The following is a 24,070-nucleotide window of genomic DNA, read 5'->3' as shown; positions in this document are numbered from 1 at the left end:
AAGCCAAGTTTCGGACAGAGCAAAAACATCACAATTGAACTTATGAATTAAAAATTTGAATGTATCCAATTTAGGGATAAGACTACGACAATTCCACTGTAAAACAGTGATATCTCCGACCTCTCTATTTGAATTAGACATCAAGAGAGATAATCATTGCAAGGAGGGGCCATGTTTGCATCAATTGTTGCAATATTGTCTTTAATACTGGAAGCATTGAGATGACAATGGTTCTGATGGAGTCGGAAACATTAAAACACTTGAAGATTTGATCAAAAAGGTCAGACAACTTTATAAATCCCGATTGGGAAGTTGAGCTGGCCGGAAAAACAGGGACAGTTGGGGTTTTTGATGTCCCCTCGAGTGCTGGGTCGTTCGAAGGTGAACTATTCCCACGGAAGCCAGGAGGAACCTGATTTTGCTTGTCCGCTGCACTCGATTTTTTAGGCAAGCTAACTGGGGGTATCACCGGCGGGACTTGTTCTTGAACTTTGGGAGTGGTCACATTTTTGCGCCGGGGATTCCCTTTGAAAATAAACGGTGTGCCCCCGTTAGCTGTATCCGCTTCCATTTCATCAACTGGCAACGTGGAAAAGATATTGTTTGTTGAGATTGGTTGTTGTTGTTGTTGGGCCAGTGGAGAAGCGCCCTTTAAAATTTCCGCAAAAGTGCGCTTCGAGCGTTCCTTTAAAGAGCGCTTCTGTTTCTCCCAGCGACTCTTGTAAGTTTCACAAGCTGAGAGCGCGTGTGGGGATCCTCCGCAATATGGACACTTATGCTCAGTCGCACTGCAGGATTTCCCCTCATGTTGCTCTCCGCAAGTGGCACAGCGCTCCTTGTTGGCACAATAATCTGAAGTGTGACCAACTGACTTGCATTTGTTGCAAGTCATGGGCTTTGGCACGAAGAGTCGCACAGGTAGTCTCAATTTGTCCACCATAACGTAGTCAGGGAGGGCGGCACCAGCAAAGGTGACTCGAAACGAGTCTGACGGCGTAAATTTAGTTTGGTCCCCATCATGGGAGAGTTTCCCGAGTTGGCGACAGTCCAAGATCTTTACTTCCATTGAGGGAAGCTTCTTGAACTTGCCTTTTCCTTCTTTTTTTATTTGTTCGCTCGTCAGACTCGTTTCAGTTATCACCCCCTCAATTTCTACGTTATGGGAGGGTATAAATGTTCTATATTCGAGAGTGAAGTGTTGGTCAGCAACAATCTCGTTTGCGTGTTTCCGTTCATTCACGACAACCCGCAATTTGTTCGGTCTAACCCTGCGAATTTCAGATACAGAAGTGTATCTGGTCAGATCTTTCATGATCTGAATCACGTTAAGGCTTTTTCCTTTTGGTTTTGGCCGGAGGAAAACAACCCACGGGCCAGTTCCAGGTGCATCTTCTGGATAAACTCTGACACGTGGAGCGGAGACAACAGAGGGAGAAGACGAGGACGAGGACGAGGATTGGGTTGGATCGGAAACATCAGAAGGGGGAAGCGAAATCGATGATGGGAGAGGGGGAGTGGAAGTAACAGTGGGTTCAGAAGGGAGTCTTGCTATTTTCTTAGAGGGGTGCTTGGAAGGATGAGCAGATTCGTCCCCAGAAGAATTATCTTCTTTTTGAGGGACTCGTTTATGTTTTTTCCCAGATCTTGAATGGGATTCATTATCGGAGATCTCCATCTCTGGAGATCCTCCACTATTCTCCATTTTACAAAAATGTTTGTCTTATTTCTAATCTATTATTGATTTTAACAATAATCTCAAAAAAAAAAAATAACAAAACAAACAAACAAAAAATTATGATGATAATATTAAGCAATGAACATATGAGTTGAACAATAATATTAATATTAAATATGTGTACCTTAATATAAAAGTTGTTCCGATACTGCGCTCATCTGCCCTAACCAGGGAGAGACAGAGCTATGGATCAACACAATAACGCAAGAATAGCTCACACGGTCACGTGATGATAATTCCCGTTAACGACAGCCACACGATGGCGATCCCGTTATGCCAATGTTCAACAGCCGCCAAGGGCTGCAAGCTGCAAGAGCGCTGCTTCCTTTGTTCCACTTCACAAAAGGTCAATTCGAAAGCGGACAGCAATGACCTTCACTCGTACACTATACCAATCGCACAATAGTAAAAGTGGCAACGCACAATAACGACACTGAACTTTACTCGTCAAGAGTTGGATAGCGAATCAACCACCGGAAGTTCTCGGAACATATTGGGCGACCGTGGAAGTAAGTCAACGTTATATCGATACGGAATTTTTCTTACAGCGAAGGGGCAATGAAACCTACTTGAAGATGTAACATTCAAACAATTAGGTGTCCTGGAAATATGGTCAGTGGTGAGACAGGTAGACAAGTGCATCATTCCGAAAAATCAAAGGCGGTCAGGGTCATATAGATATTGATACAAAAGTCTGGAAAGCGCAATCAACAGGAAGCTTGCTGATTTGTTGAAACGTGATATTATTGAAGAGAAGAAAGACGCAGCACGCTGATCTCTGCACCGATGATCTTCCAACGTAGCATGGACGGAATTCTTTTTTTTTTTTGGATTGTGACTATTGCCTTGGAGTTTTATGGAGTTTAAGATGAAACATTAGTGAGTTTCAACGTATCTTAAATTCAACGTATCTTTAAGGCGTTGGATACTAGAGTGATAGCTTGGCATTCCGCATGATATTTGCGAAGTTTTGTAGATTAGGTCATATTGTTTCAAGAAGGGACCGGATTGTGATATCTCAACAAATTCAACAGCCAGCCCTTCATCAGGCTCATATGAGGTCCATCCTGGCTCCAGGGTTAAGAAAGGTCATCTCCGTCCCATTGAAAAAGACGGCAGATACGGTTGACAATATCACTGGTGAAATTGGAAATTTTGTGCGGCCAAATTCAAAACGGAACAGTTATTACTGTATTTGCAGCTTACTACTAAAAAAAATTGTATTTACAACTTAATATGCAATTTGCAGCTTAGACTGCAGAGCTTTGTACAAAAGTTGCACCGGACCAGAGTATAAAAAACGTCTCTCAGTTAACAGCATTTCTTAACGTTAAGAGTGTTCAGTGAGCTTGCACAGGTCCTGTATTCCCTGTAACTGTGCGATTGATCTACACATCATTGTAGTCCTCAAACCATCAAACAAATTTGCAAGTCTACAATTAACGTCGTTGAATTCACTTTTTCAGATGATCATCTCCGATCAAAAGAAACTCAACCTGGATAGTATTGCTTCATACTGGAGGGACTTTTTACTTCCCAACATAAGAGACGGAAGTTCGATTCGTTTGTTAAGGCAGTATTCTAGTCCAGAAATTTGAAAACAATCAACATTTTCCTCCATTTTCTTCATATTTCTGTAGTTTATGCATTCATGAATATATCCTGGAAAGGACTTATCAAAAATCCCATTATTTACCGAGTTAGAGCCATTTTAGTGATGCGGTATCTAACCTGGTATGGTCAGAACAACGAACTTCAAACGCGTTTTTCTCGATACTAGTTTTTTCCAACTGGCGTACACGATATCTCAAGTTCTACTGAACCGATTCATGTCGAATTTATATGAATACAATCTGCATACATCTCTCTATCGCATAAATCTCTAAAAAAAACGATATTTTTTTAATTTTACTATTTTAAAAAAATCGGGAAGCGTCAGAAAAAACGTTTTAAACCGCATTTTGTTTTCCAAAACGCCGTTATTTTGTCGAATAAAATGGTTTTGACTTGTCCGAGGTTCATGGGATAGCGGCATCTTTACAGATTCAGAATCTGTTCATTTTTTCTTGTTTCGGATAACTAGAAGGACTGGAATCGTGTACGCCATGACCCAACTCTTTTTTGAATTCCTTCACTTCATCAGCTTCTAACTATTCTAGTTATGAATATTTTTTCACCGTTCAATTTTTGTATCATTGTTGAAAGATGAATGAGCAAATAATGAAATAATAGATGATAAAAGTATTTTTGTTCTAGTTTTTCGGAGCTCGAAAAAATGTCCGAAATTCGTGTCTCTACACTAGAATACCTCGTGTGTTCCGTGTCTGAACAAAAACGCAAAGTCCAAATCGCCAATCTTATAAACGGAAATAGTTTATCTTACACTATATACACTCTTGACTCTTGAACATCTTTGGAAACCCAAATAAAATGTAGTGAGGTGTGTCGTGTTCATTCCAGAAGACTACAAAGTAAACACGGGGGTCTAAATTGGGATTTTGAGTATGTATATTCTTCCGTGGATCAAAGAGCAGAACGGACCGAAACTAAATGTTGTATATCAATAAGATAGAGCTCCGTGTAACACCTCGAACCGCACTCAGAAGTAGCTGTAGGAAAATCTGACGTTCTGGGCAAAGGATATGTGATCGCCATCCAGCCCTGATCTTAATTATTTTATTACTCAGTATGGCGCGTCATAAAGGCTGTGTCTCCTAGATAAGCCTGACTGGCTGTCCTCACTCACAGCCCTTAAATGTGACTCCTAGCTTAGCTAGTCCTCTCAGCTCCTAGCTTAGCTCTATTGTCCTCTCTGGATCCACCAAATGTGGCTACCAGGGTGTGTTGATTACGCGAAGATGAGGGGGTAGTTAAAGAAACGGAGAATAATTATATTCCAACCTTACAACCGAGACGGGCAAAAGATGGAAAGATTGTTTACATGCACGCAGGCGTAAGCATCTTAATTTTTTCTCTGTTTATTGAACTCGTCCTTCGTTATTTACACGGGGATAAGCTCTGTCTTAACATTTATTGCACTGCCTGTTCATTGTTTATTTCACTCCTTCCCTTTCCGGTGGGTTATCGCTAGCCGGAGGAGTTTAAAGGGTGTGTCACATCAAATTGCATCACGGAAAAAACGCTGTAGAAATTTAATTTTTAGGAATTATATCTTCAGCTTTCGCTTATAATCAGATAAGAGTGTATAGTTCACGTTGGCCATGCTTCACTGTCAATTTTTCGTAAATTTGGAAAAATGTCGTCGAACGAAAAAGAGCGCCGTGAATTAATCCTGTGCACTCATTTCGAGAATCCGGAGTTGTCACATCGGGACATCGGTAAGATGCTGGGAATCGTCCAATCCACGGTCAGCAGAGTACTAAAACGATACTTCGAGAACCTAACCATCGACCGGAAGGTGAAGAACGGCAAAAATGGATGCTCCGTCAGTGAAAAAGATCACAAGCGCGTAGTTAAGCAGATTAGACGTGATCCGAGAAGTTCGGCCCGGGATGTCGCCAATAAGCTGAATTTGTCAAGTTCATTCGTCCAGCGGACCAAGCAGCGGGAGGGCCTGCGTACATACAAGGTTCATAAGGCTCCTAACCGCGACGAAAGGCAAAACATGGTGGGGAAGACGCGAGCCCGGAAGCTGTACACCGAAATGCTGACGAAGCCGCATTGCCTGGTAATGGACGACGAAACCTACGTCAAAGCGGACTTTCGTCAGCTGCCGGACCTGTTGTTCTTCTCCGCAGAGGACAAATTCAGCGTTCCGGAGGAGATTCGCAAGCAGAAACTATCCAAGTTTGCCAAAAAGTACATGGTGTGGAAAGCGATCTGCTCTTGCGGAAAGCGAAGCGCCCCCTTCGTGATGACCGGCACGGTAAACGGGCAGGTTTACCTTAAGGAGTGCCTACAGAAGCGCTTACTACCACTATTGAAGCAGCACGAGGGCCTGACCATCTTCTGGCCGGATCTCGCTTCGTGCCACTATTCAAAGGACGTGTTGGAGTGGTACGAAGCCAACGGGGTCACCTTCGTGCCAAAGGAAATGAACCCGCCCAACGCGCCGGAGCTTCGCCCAATAGAAAAATATTGGGCGATTATGAAGCAGGCCCTCCGGAAGAACCCAAAAGTTGTCAAATCGGAGGCGGACTTCAAGAGAAAATGGATTTCTGTTCAAAAAAAACTACAACCTGACGTTGTACAGAACCTTATGAACGAGGTAAAGAGGAAGGTGCGAGCATACGGGCTTGGGCTCGAAGTATGAATAAAAAGAAAATGCCAAAAGTTGTTTAATAGTTTTTATTTTACTGTCTAAAATTTTCAAAAGGATCGGTCTACTGGGCGAATTTCTACAGCGTTTTTTCCGGGATGCAATTTGATGTGACACACCCTTTATTATATTTTTACTTTTTTTATGATAGAGCGTGGTCTAACCACACGCTCTATGGCTATACAATGAATCACGCTCTGAAATCGTGATCCTTGTGGCGTCAAAGGTCAAGGCCGGTATTGAACGCCACCCGAGTACAGCAAGCTTCAGTTAAAAGTTGTCCCGTATCTGGAGAGAAATGGATCCAGGCTACATTATTAGGACCTGCCGTCCGTTCAAGAAGCGTGTGGAAGCCGTATTTGCAGCAAGTGGAAATTCGATTGATGATCAACATACTTCAAGACACTGAGAAACATTCCCCTTTTGAATAAAGAACAAAGTCGAAGCTGAACTTTTTGAGAATTTCGTGAATTTTTGGCATTGCTCAATGGTGCAAACATTATCACGCATTCGGTAGTACAGATTAAATAAAATTAAAAAAAAAATTATTGGTGACGCTGATGTTTGATTTTGTGGATGCTTTCTCGTAGCCTTTTTGTGCTAATTTCTTCATTAGGTCTGATTCACAACATACGCTATTAGTTGCTCGCTGTCTATAATGAAACTTTAAGAGAAGCAATAGAGTAACATTATTTACACCTTTCGCTTATTCATACCTTGGTCTGCTCGCCGCTACATTAGTTGCACGTTTCTGCCAGAACAACAGGGAGAGCACAGGTTGCTCGTGCCATTGGCCCAAACAGAAGGCGGGATTTTTGTTTAGATAATGCTTGACATTTTTCAATTTCAAAAAACATATAATTTTCATTATAAAAATAGAAATATTTTCAATCAATTGATGCAAATATTTCTACAATCTATCGATAAATGATCGAGTCGAGATAATTCATTTTGCATTGTATGTTCACTTTTTAGATTTTCATTTCATCATAAGGTAAATGATTTCGGTTTGTCCAGTCGAAAATATGATCATGGTTTGCCCACTTTTTTGAATGCTCTAATTCAAAATTCTTCGAATTCCTGTGTCAAATAAGGTATTCGAATGTTTCAAAACATATAAATAAAATGGTCTTTTTCATGATTTACAGTAGTTTCATAGTATATTTTTAGGGAATCACATGTTTTAAAGGATTATAAAATACACCTTCTATTTGTGTCAATGCGCCCCTCATTCGAGCTAACTTTTAATCGATCACCGGATGATTATTTGGCACGTATTCAGACCTTTTCTGGATTATAACATTTACAAATATTGTAAACATCAGCCTTGCACACCATTTGTATCAGATTTACATAGCTAAACCATTAAATTAAGGCGTTTTGATGAACTCAATTCTGATCATGAGTTGTCCAATCTAATAATGTTATTTTGTCCACATGATTTCTATGGCAACCGCTTGGCGCGCTGCAGTTTGTTTATTGTGTCCTTCGCGCATAGCAGAAATGAAATTTTTCTGTGTTGAGTGTGTTGAGGGTAACACTTTTAAAATGCCTAAGAAAAGGCAATATTCTGAAGAAAGCCTAAATTATTAATGGATCAATATGATGACAGTAAACTCAAGCAATGATAAATGCAACATCTATTTGTGAATTCGAATGTTTTCATTTAAAAATAGTGATTTCTAGAACCGGACAAACCATGATCATTTTTTGGGCTAACATGATCAGAGGTGGTCAAACCATGATCGTAATTCCTCTTTAAGGAAAATCGTTAAAAAACATAAAAATTTGAATAGTTTCAACACCTTATGGTAGTATTAGGAACAAGAGATTTGGGGTTTTTCAACAAACATAAACTCGTATCGATTGTGTGATTTTCATGAAGAAAAATCGATTTGCATTTACTAGTTGCGTAAAAGCACCCCAAATCGAACAAAATAAGATCGTTTACCCTATACCTTTTTGGAAAAAAATACAAAATAGCTACACTGTTTGGAAATAACCCCACTTTATTTAATTTTCTTGTCCGTTCCATTCAATACCTCATTTTCCTTTCGATACCGACTCAAAATTTCGTTTATCATCTGCTTGAAATCGTCGTTATCATCAATGAACATCAACTCTTGAATCATCTCTAGTGCATCCTCAGCGTGAGCTGCCCGAAACTCCAACTGAGTCGATTTCTTACTAGCCTTCTGAAGTTCGGTCTCGGCGCTGCGTATTTTTTGCTGTAATTTTTGGACGGACTGATTGGTTTTGTACACGATGACAGGTTTTCGGTGCAGGAGTTCAAGCGAAGAACGGAGCTCTTGATTTTCGATTCGCAGACGTTCTATTTCTTCCCGAGAACTCGTCTCGCACCCATTGATAGTGGGTTTGTTGTGAATTCTTAGCGCACGGTGCGCGTAGCGAAGCGTGCTCAAGGTTTCTTCCAGATTATAATCCGATGGCGAGACGCACGCGAACATGATTGTTATGGAGTTTCCTCCTAGAGAACTCTGGAGTAATCGGGTCAGTTTGGAATCCCTGTACGAGATGTATCCCTTAGGGGTTTTCGCTGATCCCAGGGCTGCTATGACGTTTCCCAGAGCTAGCAGACCTTTGTTGATTAGGATGCTCTCTTTGAGCCGATCGCCAACGGCTCCCGTTTTTCGGGATCTTTCCGATCCGGCCAGGTCTACGAGATGCAATCTGGATACTGTAACAATTTGGTTGTCTCGAATCTTCCTCACTGTCATGGTGAATATTGTGTGGCTTCGGTTGGATTCTTCGTTCATTGAGGTTGAAGCCACAACTCTTTCGCTGGCCCCTCGCTTCAACCATCGCAGTGTTTCCTCGGCGCTGTTTACTGGCGCTTCCGTCAACCCGGGGATTATAACCCCACGAGCGTCTTCCCTCATGGCAATGATTTTATTAAACCTGTGTCGGTACGAAAGCAGGTCGTACACATTTTCCTGATACAACTCAACGAAGGAACACGAAACGTCACACTGGAACTCTCCGCAGAGTGCTATCTGATCGAACAGATCCACCATCGTTCGGGGAATTATCCCAACTTCTTCGTCAAACGTTCCTTCGAAGGAGGTTCCCATGGTGTACGTTTTGCCGGATCCTGTTTGGCCGTACGCAAGAATGGTCACGTTGAAGCCCTCCAACAGTTTGTCCACGATGGATTTGATACTCGTTTCGTACACTTCCCGCTGGCTGCTGGCCGGGTCAAACACGTGGTTGAAGGTGAACAGTTCCGTACTGTTCCGTACGCAGATTCGGGGTTCACCGGGTGCGATCCGCTCTGTCACCGATTGGCACCCGAGACGACTTTCGGTGCTCGACAGAGGTCGTATTCGAACGGCAACCTGAACTGTTTCCGGAATGGGTATCATCATGCGTCAGTTGCATGTGTGTGTTTGTTTTGGAATTTAAACGAATCGGCAATGGATTCGGCGAGATTTGAGCTTCCGAAAATACGCGACCTTTGCACAGGAGCTATTGAAAACAAAATAATTTGACAGTTGAGAATGATATGAGCGATCATGAAGTAGGCCGAAGTGAATGTGATTGAAACCCGGTTATCAAATCAATTTTGTTCTATATTTACAAACTTTGTTTAAAAAAATGCTTTTACACAGTTCTTCTAATTGAGTAATAAAATTGAATCGGTATTGGATTGAATGTTGACATATTTATCATTAGCTACGTCAAACGACGCTCATGGGAGCCATTCGGAGTCGGGAGCAGGATTTCCCATGAGACGTTCCGAACGATTGGTAGTGCTGCCATGCTCGGTGCTGGAGTCCGAATCCGAGTATTTATTGTAAAGCTAAAATGGGACGAAAAACCGCTTTATCAAACAAACAACTCATCATGGTTGTGACTTTGTGCAGAAAAAATTGAGACACGTTTGTGATTTCAAGCAAATGCAAAATATCGACTAGAAATTCTACCAATATAACTAACGTATCGTAACGCCGGAAGATCACATCGGTTAAAACAAATGATGATGAACCTTTTTGCCTGCGTTCACCGCGTACTCGAATCCATCGCCGATCTTCTCGCCTGCCTTGCGGAACACGTTGGCAATGTTCTTGGCGGAGAAAGTATGTGAATCGATGTGGATGTTCCAGCCGGCCTCGCCTTCCTTCGGGCAGCCAGTCTGATCGATGATGCTGAGGTCAAAGGGGTCCACCGATGAGCTCGCCAGTCGGTTGCGGAGCTGGAAAGTCATAAACAAATAAGGGATGTTCGTAAAAAGGACAATTGTATGTGACGACAAAACATTAACATTCAACTTAAAGTTGATTCATCGTATATAAAATTTTATTGACATTGCGTTGGTATTTTGGATTTTGTATTAAAATGATTAAGATACGAATGTGATCATAGAGAAAATCTACGCCAAATCATGACGGAAAGTACCTAAAATCACAATTTTCATTAACATATGACAATTATATATTACGACTGATTTTCTTGAAGGGTGTATTCAAAATCATCGGCCCCAGCAAACATTAAATCGCATAAACTGGCATATTCTAAGTCACATATAAAGTAAGATCGAATTAAAATCATATATCATGTTGAACTAAGGATACATTATTTACATCTATAATCGTATAAAATGCGAATACACTGATTTTATTCATCACTACAGATTAAAGCGGTATTCTAGTGTAGAGGCACCAATTTCTGACGTTTTTTCCATGCTCCGATAAAATAAAACAAAGAATATTTTTCCTATCCAAGCTGATGATGAGAGGTGGTTAGAAAAATATTTGTGCGTACACGATTCCAGCCCTTCTGGTTATCTGACACAAAAAATTTAACAGATTCTGAATCAGTTAAGATGCCGCTATCGCATGAACCTCGGACAGGTCAAAAACGCGTTTTTCTACAAAATGGCAGCCGTTTGAAGAATAAAATGCTGATATGATTTTTATTGTTTACTAGCTGACCCGGGAGACTTCGTCCCGTCCAAAATTTATTTTTCGTTATCACATCCACGTTTTCTTGCTAAGCGCACGTCCATGGGCCCAATCGCAGAACTGTTCACTGATTGATCTTCTAATCTACCCTTTAAAATTATTTTTTACTATAAAATTTCAGTACTTCTACCAAAACTCGACATTATAATATCAGATTATTTTAAAACACAATTCTGGGTCGGTAACGGCCTGTAGCCATAGAATAGAGATAAAGTAAATAGTGGTGCGGATCGCTAAGTGTTCAGTGCCTGAAGAGGAGCGAAAACTGCATCGTAAGTCCCACTCCTTAGCGAATCATTGGTCAGTCAGAAATATATAAAAGTCGCGGTCCAGGAACATTCAGTATATTTGGAACCGTAAAGCAGTTCACACAACAAACCAAAAGGAAAAACCTTCTAAGCAGTCCGAAGGCACATATGGATGGATGATTCTTGAATTTTTAACAAAAAACAAACCATGTAGTAAAGCGTCTTCAATTTTGAAAAATTTGGCTTGGGTGCTGTTCCATCCCACCTAATTTGAGATTATTGAGCCACTAAAGAACCAAAATAGCAACTATATGAGCTACATCAGCAGCAGCGGCAAAAGTGATACAATTTACTGTCACTACGGAGCTATCTATTTTGTTGAAATCGTATCCGCGCAAGAAAGACTGGTAATTGCAGGAAAAAGAAAAAAAATATATAGGAGGTTGTGTTCAAGACACGACCGCATTGTTGACGTAGAACTACGCTGTGGTTTAATTCAAGTCGCAGATATTATTTTATAATGCTACGAAAATTTTGAAATAACCATTTCACCAGTTTGGTCGCCCTGAAATGTTTTTTTATTGTAGAATCATTGGACGATAATTGTTTGATGATTCATTTTTGTGCTCACAAACAATACATGCTCGAGATAAGCGCAACTGTCATCCTTAGTGGAGAAATTTTTGCAACTGGCAAGCGAAACCAAATCACATACAAAATTCCAGAACGACATTTACTTTCTTGGTGACTAAATAAACGAAATAAACTCTATCTGTTAATCTTCATAACCTCGGAAGGAGTAGCACTGCTTCATCATGATCAAGATTAGCACAAATACAATACTAGTTGAAGGCCAAAGCCCAAATAAATTAATAACTTATTGAATAACTTGGTATTCCCCAAAAAATGTTTGGTGCACAACCTTAACACCTGCTTCACCATAGCGTCAGTTCAATGCATTGATGACAGAACAATGTTAACTGCTTGGAAAAAGGCTGAATATTTGCCTCAGCAGAGATTCATTACTAGTACCCAAGTGTAAATAATTCCCTCCCACTATCTCCCCTCCTTGTTTATAGTTATCACTAGCTGATCCGGCAAACTTCGTCCCGCCCACAATTGCTTTTCTGATTTAAATAATTTCGAACACTCACGTTCCCCGGAAATTATTTTGACGTAGGACTACGTCTAACCTTTGAATATTGGAGCCCATTTCAATATTTCGGTGTGAAAAAGTGTTCAGTTCTTGAACGCTAATACCTCCTCTATTAATGAATGGAATTTGGTTCCAAAAACACACATTGATAGGAAATATCCCCAGCAATTGTTTATATGCTACACATTACGGTTTTTCATGTCATATAAAGTTCAAATTGATGAAAAATTGGAAGAAAGAATTCCCTACTTCCCCATACATTTTGTATGCGCTCCCGCAGCAAACAGCTATTCATTACAAGCAACCACGGGTACGGGCGAAACGTATGGACAAGGTGAAGGAGGGAGAAAAAAAGAGATTATAAATAAATATAGGCGGTCGCTACAACGTTAACTATATGGCTATATAAAGTGAGCGATGGTAGGGCTTGGCCCTGGTACTATCATCGGACACCAAGCAGGATGAACGATATCTTGAAACTGATTGTCAGCAAACGAGATATCGCTGCATTTGCCGGGGATGTATGCGATGCGATGCCGCAAGAGTGGGAGACAGGAGTTTCAATGGGATGTGGAGCAGGAGAGCCTATCGAAGTGTGTTAAAAGCGGTGGAAGCGTCGCGCCGGGTGAATGAGTGGCTAAGAGCGCTCGATTTGATAGAATGCTGGAGTTTTTAAACGGTTTTATTTAGCTGTGACATATTTGTATGTTTGTATGTAACATCTTTGTCTATGGCGCGGTACCACATTAATTGAAATTTGACCCCTTTCCTGTTGACCGGTTGATCTGAAATTTGGAACACACCTTTATCTCTGCAGTCATTATAAAACTGCGTATTTCATGATCTTGAAAATCCAAGATGGCGACCGTTACAAAATGGCGGATTATTTATTTTCTCAAAGCCCCATCAATATGGGTATCAAATGAAAGGGATTGACTAGTAGAACACAGTTATTTATGAAAAATGCAAATTCAAAATGACCGCCACCACATAATGGCGGATTACATATTTTCTCTAAGCCCCATCAATATGGACTTGACTAGTAGAACACAGGACTTGACTAGTAGAACACAGATATTCATGAGGAGTGCAAAGCCCAATTATACCACGATACCAGACGGTAAATTCCTATTACGATATGCTTACCATCAACTGTGTGTTTGTTGCCGGCTGAACAATAAATCCTACAACATTTGCACGACAAATTTAGATTATTTCGTATTTGAATCTAAACGTTTGAGTGTTTGCTGAGTGCTGAGGTTTTATTTTATCCTTTGATTTTTTTTCTGTAATTTTGTACATAAAAAGCTGCTCATTCTGGGATCTGTGCTCCATGATATTCGAATAATGGACACCCCTTGGTAGTCCTACGTCTCTCCGGTTATGTTCTCGACATTACCCACCCGTCTTTTTCTGTGCGCGATCTATATTCGCAATATATAATTTCTTTCTTGTCATATACACCTGAGGTAGACTGAGACACATCAATCCTGATACTGACTTTTCACATCCGTTGCTCCGTTTTTTTTAGTTAAATCGTGAGGAACGGACACCAACTCTTTTTTATTTATATAGATATACAAAACTTGCTAAAAAATGATGTTCAAATTTTCCAACATTCCGAATGATTTTCATAATTTTTTTAGCATAAAAACCTGATGCAGACTGAGACACATCAATCCTGATACTGACGGTTCAAGTTCGTTGCTCCGTACTTGAGTTAATTCGTGAGGAACGGACACCAAATCATTTTTATTTATATAGATATACAAAACTTGCTAAGAAACTATTTTCCAATTCTTCAACTTTCCGAATGATTTAAAAAAAAATTTGGCATATGAACCTGTCACAGACTAAGACATATCAATCCTGATACTGACTGTTCACATCCGTTGCTCCGTTTTTGAGTTAAATCGTGAGGAATGGACACCAAATCATTTTTATTTATATAAATTACAAATAGGGTTTCAGCGTAGCGAAGATGCACTATTTTTTATGAAGCACGTACGTAGCACACAAATATGCATATATCGATGGCTTGAAGCATCTAAATATACACACACTTATCTCTGTTTTGCGCTCTTCTCAACAGAAGCCCTTTCTATTAATATTGCCAGTTTAGATTAGCTTAGCTATCTTTGTGGAGAGAGTTTTCCTATCGTCATGCGAAACCAAATCACTGACAAAATTCCGGAACATTTTTTTCTAGGTGAGCTGACGATAGCCTAGCTTGATGATTCCCCACACAGTTATGTAGCTCAGAACCTTAATGGAATGGTGTCAGTTTGATGCAATGATTGCAATGCTAGAGACATCAGCGAGTGAGTAATTTGGTCGCGTCCACAGCACAATCCGAAACGAAGACATTTGATGACACAAAACAAGTAATAACAAGCGATATTCGTTGCTTTGAATACAGAACGATACTTAAAGTTTGCCTTCCTTCCTTGCTTGAGACTTAAAACTTCTTCAGTTCATTCGTCTCTAATCTTCAAAAAGGCTTTTGGAAAACTTTACTTTATCCATCATAGTATTCCTTCACCCCCATTGCCTTGATAAAGGCATTCGATCCCTTGCCGTCCAGCTCGCCCAACAACGATGTTGTTCAGTCGATTTCCCCACGAAGAATGAAAGTTTGCCTCAGTGAGATCCACTGTTTATACTCTAGGCAAATATTCCCCTTCGTTCTTCTTCTTTTCGTTTGTTCACGGAGACTTTACATCTTACGATTTCCCCTTCGTTGCTCGTTATTGACAGATCTGTTCGGGAAAGCACACAAATGGACAGAACAAATGTATGAGGAAATGAGAATGCTTCCAATTTCCATCAACTTAAACCATATACAGACCTTGGGATTGTAATGTATAGCATTACAAACAAATCATAGGGAATTTCCGATTCGTTTGGTATGTAAATCGCCAAAATCCGTTCTCGGCAAAAATAGTTAAAATTAGTAATTCTTACATTCTTCATATTCGGTCATGTCGTCGACACTTTCTGCAGCATGGGTATTGTTGAGGGCAATTGAGGGGCTTAGAATGAAAGGGGTGTAAGTGATTTGATCGATTTCTCTACATCGACTCTCTCTTCTGGTCATAACTTAGCTGCAAATACATTCCCAGTTGTATTTGACAATGTGGAAGATAGGTCAGAACCTCATCTATCGGATTCTATAGCGAACCTAAATTGGATCATTTTTGCAGTTGAGTAATTAACTAAAGAAAAAGTTGATGAAGAGAAATCGATCAAGTCACTTACATCCCTTGCATTCTAAGGCCCTCAACTGTATTTGCGCTCTGGTGGGACATCGTACATCATATGCCGTTCCTAGCAGTCATCCGGGCGCTCAGCGAATATGGCATTCGCGGTGTTCACATATTTTAACAGCCGGATGTTTTTGTGGTCCGTCTAGCATTTTCGGGCAGAAGCTATGATAAGATCCTAATGAGTTACAAAACGTATAGAAAATTCAGAAAATGACAAATTTAGTACACTAATGAACCTCTGATAGAACGAAGGAAGGAAGGTATTGAATTAGAGAGACTTTAAACTCTGAGAGTTCGTTCGTCTCTTAGATAGAACGAAACATTTCCGCTGTCATGCTTGTTCCCAAATGGCAATAAACCATTTTCCCTTTCAATAATGGTTCAACGCTGGTTGTTGAGGCTCTCAAAAAGCTATGGCAGAGGTTGTATGCTTGTACATTAATTGGGGATTATGATGCGGCCTAACGAATTTGTGTGAAATAATTGTAAGCGGATTGTAAGATACGCGTGACATGGGTATGTGTTTCCTCCAATGTCACATCCGTATGAATCACGTAGAAAAACAACTTCAAATTTTATAGCAAAGGCTCCTCTCTCTCTGTCTCGCTCCTTACCTTGTCCACATAAATCTTGTCCAGATCCCGTGTGCGGGACAGGATGGTGGCACTCTGACGATGTCCGAACGGAATCTTCTGGCACGAGAACACCCCCGCAAATGTATCGTAATCGGTCATGAAAACAACAAATTTAGCGGATCCGGCAACACCTGTGGCAACACAACACGACGGAAAGACAATGTGGCATGTTAGAGAGAGAGAATGTGGCAGCGTTCGAGCGTAGCGTGGCGCCATTCTACGCGGGGAGGAATGGGCGACGTTACTAGGTACTAATGACGGAACTTACTCAACGGAAATCGGACGGTCATACGAGCTGGGACATCCTTATCGGTTACGGTCAGCTTGCCGGTGTAGCTGTACTCGTGCTTGATGGGTGCCACCGAAAGGGGCGCCTTTTGGGACAGCTGCTCGATGTCGTACTCGCCCGGCTCGTCCCCTTTGGTGATGTTGTACAGGACGCACGTGGAGGCGGTTCCCGTTTTCTGTATCACGTACCAGATGCCGAGGAACTGCAAAAAAGATAGAGTGGAAATCATAAATTAGTTATTATGTTGTTTTTCCGGGTAGAGATAATGGATTTTTTCGGTGCTTTCCTAGCTTTTGGGGGCAAAAATCGCAGCAGCGGTGGAGCGGGAGCCACGACATTATAATATTCAATTTAGAAAATCGATAATGAAGAACGAATGTTTGTTGCGATTTGTGCTTTAGGGTCACCACAGGGTCGTTTGTATCAATTTTTAAGCTTCACGTGGCAGAAGGAAAATGACAGTCGGCGAAAAGAAAGGGACGATGAGTTCAATTTTCTTCTCCCCCTAGTGGTTTTGGGAATGTTGAAAACGGAAAATAGAATGGAAGGAAAATAATGTACTCCCGCGAGAATGTGTTTAGCGGGATATTAAGGGAGAGTAAATATTTTCCGTTATTGTGAAGTAACGAGAATATTTTTTATGCTTCCTTTTTCGGAGCTGAACTCAACGGTTGTTTGTTATGATGGGTATGGTAAGTGAATGGATGATGTTGGCCTTGATGTGCTTGATATTAGCGCGTATAAAATTTTTCCAGCGTGGTATGCAACAAGACGATTGAAGCTGTTGGTGATGGTTTCCTTTGCATTCATTTGAGCATGTCAATGTAGCACATTCATTCGAACAAGCATTCGACATTTCCGAACGTGATTTGTGTGGGGGACATTTTACTGTATTATGTCACAGTTTCCCACCGGTAGAATGATAGCGGTTAAGTTTTCTTTGTCGGAATTATGTAGTATATGAGTATGGTAAAAATAAATCAATTCATTCCTTACTGGCTGGGCAGCGAATATTTGTACAAACGAGAAATGTTTCGAAAAATGTACGAATGTAATGCGAATTGTGCATTTTCGATTACGATTACGATTACGTATTCGCTCCCAGACGATCTTATTCACTTGCTACTGTCGGATCATTTCCGGTCATCCAACGAGGAAGTCTCACGGCGTCTCCTAATGGCTCGATAAAAACTTTTTCTTTATCACCACAGCATGAATCTCTTTCATCGTTGATAAACAATAGACTCTGATTAAAGATAATCGAACAGATCCGTCAATGGATTGTGTAAATATAGTGCAGGATCTCATCAACACCAAGATAGCGTATGCGTCACTGCTTCACCACTATAGCGAGGTAAAAAATTGTATGAGAATATATTGGACACGGTGTATAGTGAACATAGTTTCGAATAACTCGCCTCAAGAGAAGCTTGCAGTGGATTAAAAAATCGATTTACTAAAGTAAAAAAAAAATCCGAAAAATAATCAGAATAAGAAGAAAAGTAGAAAAAAAGGAGCAGGAGCGAAAGAGTGCAGAAGTGCACAAAAAAGTAAAAAAAAAAGAATAGAAGAGCTTAGAAAGTGAAACAAGATCACAACAGATCATAGAAGAGTATAGAAGAGTACAGAAGATCACAGAAGAGCATAGAAGAGTCCAGAAGAGCACTAAAGAGCGTGTAAGAACACACAAGAGTATAGAAGAGCTTGTGAGATTACAGATAAGCACAGAAGAGCACGGAAAACACAGAAATAAATGCAGACCCAGAGGCGTTACAGATACAGAAACGAATTTTGAGACAAGCTTTTAATGATAAGGTTAAACTAGTTTTTTTTTATTCAAACAAATTTCGCTACTTCTTATTTATGAATGCTTACAAAGTAATTTGTTTTTCAGTTCTCGTGCATACACTCTTTTTCAGCCAACAGCAACGTCGGCCTGATTTTTTGATAAATGACTACTACTTTTTGGCTAACTCGTTAACCTTTTCCTTTTTTGTGTCCTATTTTGCTTCCTTCTTCAACTTATTTTTATATACTGGTTTTTTTCTCGTCACTTTTTCTATGCATAATTTGGTTTCTTCTTGTTTTATTTTTTTCTTGATTCTGCAACGTTTTAGTTGTAAACGGAAAAGCAAAAAACCGGCAAAGTTTAAAAAAAGTAGAAAACAGAAAAGAAGAAAAGCAAAAAAAAAAAAACAATAGCAGGAAAGCAGGAGCATAGAAAATGAGAACAACAGAATAACTCAAAAACATAAAAGCAGAAAGCAGAAAAGCAAAAAAATAGAATACCAAAAAAAACAAGTCAGAAAAACAAAAAGCAAAAGCTTTTCAGCAGAAAGTCAAAGAAGCAGAAGAGCAGAAAAGCAGAAAAATCCAAAAGTTCTAGAAAATTAGACAAATTGAAAAGTATAGAAGTAGAAAATTTGAAAGGTAGAAAAGTAGAATATCTGAAAATCAATAATTTAAGAAATCAACGAATCAGAAAATCAATACATGCGAAAACCCAAAAAAATCAGGAATCAATAAAAAATTCGAAAATCGGAAAATCAGAAAATAATAGAATCTAAGAATTTGATAATCAGAAAATCAGTATAAAAGTAAAATAGCAAAGCGAAACAAAAGTAAACAAGCAACAAAAAAAATAGCAAAAGACCAATAAAGCTGAAAATCAGAAGAGCAGAAGAGCGAAAAAAGCTGAAAACAGAAAAGTAGAAACAACGAGGAATAAAGAAATAAAAACCAGATGGACTGAAAAGTATAAAACCTGAAAAGTAGAAAAGCTAGAAAGCAAAACAAGTAGAAAAAGCAAAGACACAGAAGAGCAAAAAAGCAGGAGAATAGAAAATCATAACAACAGAATACATGAAAAATAATAAATCAGGATAGGAAAGACAAAAAAGGAGAAAAATTGAGAAGCAGAAAAACAAAAAGTCAAAGAAGCAGATAAGCAGAAAAACGAAAAAATCCAAAACATATAAAAAATAAGAAAAGTAGAGAAGAAGAAAAGATGAAAAGCTGAAAGGTAGAAAAGTAGAAAATCAGAAAATTAAAAATATAGGAAGTCAGCAAATCATAAAATCAGTAAATCAGTAAATACAGAAACCAGAAACATCAAGAATCAATAAAAACAATTCGAAAATCGGAAAATCAGAAAATCGGAAAATCAGAAAATCAAAAAAACCTGACGAACGAATAAAGAGCAAAAAAGCAAAAAAAAAATAAATAAACAAGCAATAAAGCAAAAGACACAAAGGAGCAATAGAGCTGAAATTCAGAAGAGCAGAAGGGCAAAAAAAGATAAAAAAATAAAAAATAAATAAAAACCAGAAGGACTGGAAAGTAGAAAACCAGAAAAGTAGAAAAGCTGAAAAGTAAAAAAGTAGAGATCAAATAAGTAGAAAAAACAATAAAGCAATGAAACAGAAGAGTAGAAGAAACGGGACACCAGAAAATCAGAGCAACAGAATAAATGAAAAACAATAAATTAGGACAGGAAAGACAAAAAAGCAGAAGGTCAAAGAAGCATAAGAGCAGAAGGGAGGAAAATCTAAAGGTAATAAAAAATTAGAAAAGTGGAGAAGAGAAATAGAAAAGTTAAAACGTAGAAAGGTAGAACATCTGAAAAACAATAATTTAAGAAATTAGAAAATTAATTGGAACGAAAACCAGGAAAATCAGGGATCAATAAAAAAATCCGAAAATCAGAAAATCAGAAAATAAGAAAATAAGAAAAGAATCTAAAAATTTGAAAATCAGATATTCAGCAAATCAGAAAATCAGAAAATCACAAAATCAGAAAATTAGAAAAACAGAAAATCAGAAAATGAGAAAATCTGAAAATCTGAAAATAAAAGATCGATTGAAAAATCTAAAAATTAGAAAATCAGGAATCCAGAAAGTCTAAAAACCAGAAAATCAGAACTGCGGAGGAGCGGAAACAGAGGCAATGAACCCACAAAGTGAAAAAAAGAAGAAGAAAGAAAAGAATAAGAAGAAGAAAAAGAAGAAGAAGAAGAAAAAAAGAAGAAGAAGAAGAAGAAGAAGAAGAAGGAGGAGGAGAAGAAGATTGTACTTGTAAAGATGTGTAAGAAAACAAAAGCAGCAAACGCATTCAAACAACATAAACGTTATATAGTATTATCGAGCCAAAGTAAAGCAGGAGGAAAATTAAACTTAAATATGAAATTATGTCGGAAAATATTTTTCAAAAATAAGTAGCATACGATAAACAAGAAAAAAAGAGAAAATAGATAAACCAAAACAAGAAACAAGAGCAAACATGTTTTGTTCGTGGATTTGAATGATATTAAATTCACAGTAAGTATACAGGTCGGACTCGATTATCCGGAGACTCGATTATCTGGGATTCGATTATCCGGAGTATTTTAAATAATTAATAATTAAATAATTTTTTTTTGAATAATTTGTATAATAATTCTATATTGAATAGCTAATATGGGTGTGAAATGAAAGGACTTGACTAGTAGAATGCAGTTATTTATGAAAAATGCAAATCCAAGATGGCGGCCACTACAAAATGGCGGATTACATATTTTAATAGAACCCCATCAATATGGGTATCAAATAAAAGGGCTTGATTAGTAGAATACAGTTGTTTATGAAAAATGCAAATTCTTTTTTCACAACCCTATCAATATGGGTATCAAATGAAAGTGCTCGACTGGTAGAGCACTGTAGATCATGAAAAATCCAAATCCAAGATGACCGTAGTTCCCAAATAAACTATTACTTTTTAATGGTTCCATTTAGCTTGCCCTGTTTGTATGTATGTTTGAGTGTTTGTAGGGTTGGGTTTGTAGGGTAGAGTTTGAGTGTTTGTAGGGTTGTCCCACATTGACACATTGACCTGACCATGACCTTTTTAAATTTATGTTGTTTCTTATGTTTCGTGTTCTCCAAGTCAAGTTATTCAGCCATTTTTTTGCGACGGTCAAATTGAATTTTCAAAATCATGAAATACGCAGTTTTATAATGACAGTAGAATTAAAGGTGTCTACCGAATCTCAGATCAATCAGTCAACAGGAACGGGGTCAATTTTTTATTAATGTGGAACAACCCTACAAATATCCAAACATATATACAAACAGGTCAAGCTGAATGGAACCATTTAAAAGGTAATTAGTTGTTTTGGGACTGCGGCCATCTCGGAATTGGATTTTTCATGATCTGCTATATTCTTCTAGTCGAGAACTTTCTTTTGATACCCATATTGATGAGGTTTTGGAAAAAATTTGTATGGCGCCATTTTGTGGTAGCGGCCATTTTGGATTTGCATTTTTTATAAATAACTGTAATCTAATAGTCAATTCCTCTCATTATCGAATTATCATATTGATGGGGTTTTGGGAAAACCCATGATGATGGGATTTTGAGAAAATATGTACATAATCCGCCATTTTGTCGCGGCTGTAATCTTGGATTTTCAAGATCATGGAATACGCAGTTCTATAATGACACCAGAGATAAAGATGTGTTCCAAATTTCAGATCAATCGGTCAACAGGAAGGGGGTTAAATTTCTATAAATGTGGTACAGCGCTACAGACAAAGGTACAAAGATACTGTTTACGCGTTCCATATTTTATGGACAGACTGCTGCTATAAATTCTTGCTCATCTAGCTCTAGCATCTAGCTTTAGCATCTAGCTCTATTCGTTTACCACAATACGCGCATCAGCCGATCTGTTACTGCTCTTCCGGTTCATTGCCACTTAAATCTCGATCACAGCAGCCTATATAAAGCTTGAGCAGATAGCAGCAGGTCTCTTATTTCCCAATAAAGTGTCGACAAGTAACACCGGTCATTCGTTCGCATTCTAAATAAATTTGTCGGCGTCAAGAACAATTTTCCGTATTATCGTGAACATTAAAAGTGGTCCTTCGAACCGGATACTTCGAACTCTGGCGGGAAATTGTTCTTGCGCATTCGCGATTCGGTGTCAAAGTGATAGGAAAATTAGTGCTATTCTGACGGGAAATAATTCTCGTGCCCAAAAACGAGAAAAAGTGATTGAACTCTGTGAAACGTTGTGCAAAGAAATTTTGTGACATTAACTGGACAACGTCCAATAGCCAATATTCTGAACAGAATAAAGAAGACAAAAGTGATCCAAAATCCGTGTGATAAAAAAAATCTGTTAAGTGGCGCCAAGTCGCATTTCTCAAGTGGTATTGCTGATTGCTATTGTCCGATGGATGCTGTATTGTTCGAGAGATCCATTGTACCTGGTGGCGTTATCTGGTTTGAGTAGCGTGGCTTGGGCATACCGAGTGGCGTGGCTTGGATTAGTCATCGAAGATTGTAAGTACAATTTGCATGCTGCATGTGAGCTGAGCTTCTAGAAAGGCCAAATCGAGCGTTATTCCTGAGTCGCAGATATTTTCGTATTTTTGCTTGATCGATTGAAAAAAAAAATATCGGAATTTTGATAAGCACGTGTGGATCGCGAGGTTCGATTAACTATTCTGCGGCTACCGTCGAGCACAATGGCTACGGAGCTTAAGAAGCTGGAAAAACGTGAACGTTTTCTGCGAGACTCGCTAAATAATTTGGAACATCTAGTGCAAACTTATCAAGAAGATAGAGATATTTATATGCTTGAAGGTTGGAGAGAACGTTTAGAAGGCATTTTTTCAGAATTTATGGATGCCAGATTGCAATTGGAATGCTCTGATGAGTTTCAAGCCAGGTTGAAAGAAAGTTTTGACTCTTCCGCTTTAGATCAAACGCAGCAAGTAGAAGGAGAAATTGATCCGATGTGCATTGAACATGTGAACCAGGATTCACGTGCAGAATTTGAGCTGATTTACTTGAGAATAAAGGGTTTTATCACTAACAAATTGCGATCGCATGGTACTAACCCCTCACCTGTAGTGCAATCGATTCCTGCTCATACTTCCACAGCTAGAGTAAAACTGCCTGAAAGCAAATTGCCTCTATTCGACGGATCGATCAAGGAGTGGCGATCGTTTCGTGATACATTTCTGTCCCTGATCGACTCAAACCCCATGCTTAGTCAGGTAGATAAATTCTCCTATTTGGTAGCATCTCTTTGTAAAGATGCGAAGCGTGTGATTGATGTGATAGAGATAACAGCAGACAATTATTCGGTTGCATGGGATCTGCTCGATAGGCGATATGAGAATAAATACCTTCTCGTTAAGTCATACGTCGAAGCACTCTTTGCTATTGATGGTATGAAAAGGGAATGTGCGGAATCCCTTAATCGGTTAATCGACGATTTTGAGCGTAATTTGAAAATGCTGCAAAAGGCGGGGGAAAATCCTGAAAACTGGAGCACGATGCTAGTGTTCATGATGAGTTCGCACCTCGATCAAACAACCTTGCGTCTTTGGGAGACCCACCGTAAATCGACAAATGTTCCAACCTACACTGAACTTGTTGAATTCCTTCGCTCACACGGACTCGTCTTGCAGTCTTTAGCTGGATCTAGATCCC

At 39.2% G+C, this 24,070-nt stretch overlaps 2 protein-coding genes across 3 annotated transcripts in view; both read right to left on the bottom strand.

Annotated features, from left to right (window-relative positions):
* Positions 1 to 7,971: 7,971 nt before the first annotated feature.
* LOC129771813 (chromosome-associated kinesin KIF4-like) lies at positions 7,972 to 9,453 on the bottom strand. Its single transcript, XM_055775867.1, has one exon. It carries the CDS (start codon positions 9,398 to 9,400, stop codon positions 8,024 to 8,026), a length of 1,377 nt encoding a protein of 458 aa, XP_055631842.1. The 5' UTR covers positions 9,401 to 9,453; the 3' UTR covers positions 7,972 to 8,023.
* A 130-nt stretch (positions 9,454 to 9,583) lies between these two features.
* Positions 9,584 to 24,070, bottom strand: part of LOC129771815 (apolipoprotein D-like) — a 47,004-nt gene continuing 32,517 nt past the window's right edge. Inside the window, exons 3-6 of one of the 2 annotated variants that reach the window (XM_055775870.1) lie at positions 16,570 to 16,792; positions 16,281 to 16,432; positions 9,972 to 10,227; positions 9,584 to 9,834 (exon numbers count right to left, since the gene is read on the bottom strand). In XM_055775870.1, the coding sequence (XP_055631845.1) occupies positions 10,000 to 10,227; positions 16,281 to 16,432; positions 16,570 to 16,792 (603 nt within the window). In that variant the 3' untranslated portion in view covers positions 9,584 to 9,834; positions 9,972 to 9,999. The remainder of the gene's footprint in view (positions 9,835 to 9,971; positions 10,228 to 16,280; positions 16,433 to 16,569; positions 16,793 to 24,070) is intronic. The other variant, XM_055775869.1, reaches the window with a different exon arrangement.

Source organism: Toxorhynchites rutilus, chromosome 2 (genome assembly GCF_029784135.1).
Source record: "Toxorhynchites rutilus septentrionalis strain SRP chromosome 2, ASM2978413v1, whole genome shotgun sequence".
In the NCBI taxonomy this organism is placed as follows: Eukaryota; Metazoa; Arthropoda; class Insecta; order Diptera; family Culicidae; genus Toxorhynchites; species Toxorhynchites rutilus.
The sequence above is the reverse complement of the archived record's forward strand: the minus strand, read 5'-3'. Positions and strand labels throughout refer to the sequence as shown.

What these genes read in the sequence shown, in the direction of transcription:
- LOC129771813 (XM_055775867.1), bottom strand. Translation starts at nt 9,400, where the DNA reads ATGATGATACCCATTCCGGAAACAGTTCAGGTTGCCGTTCGAATACGA.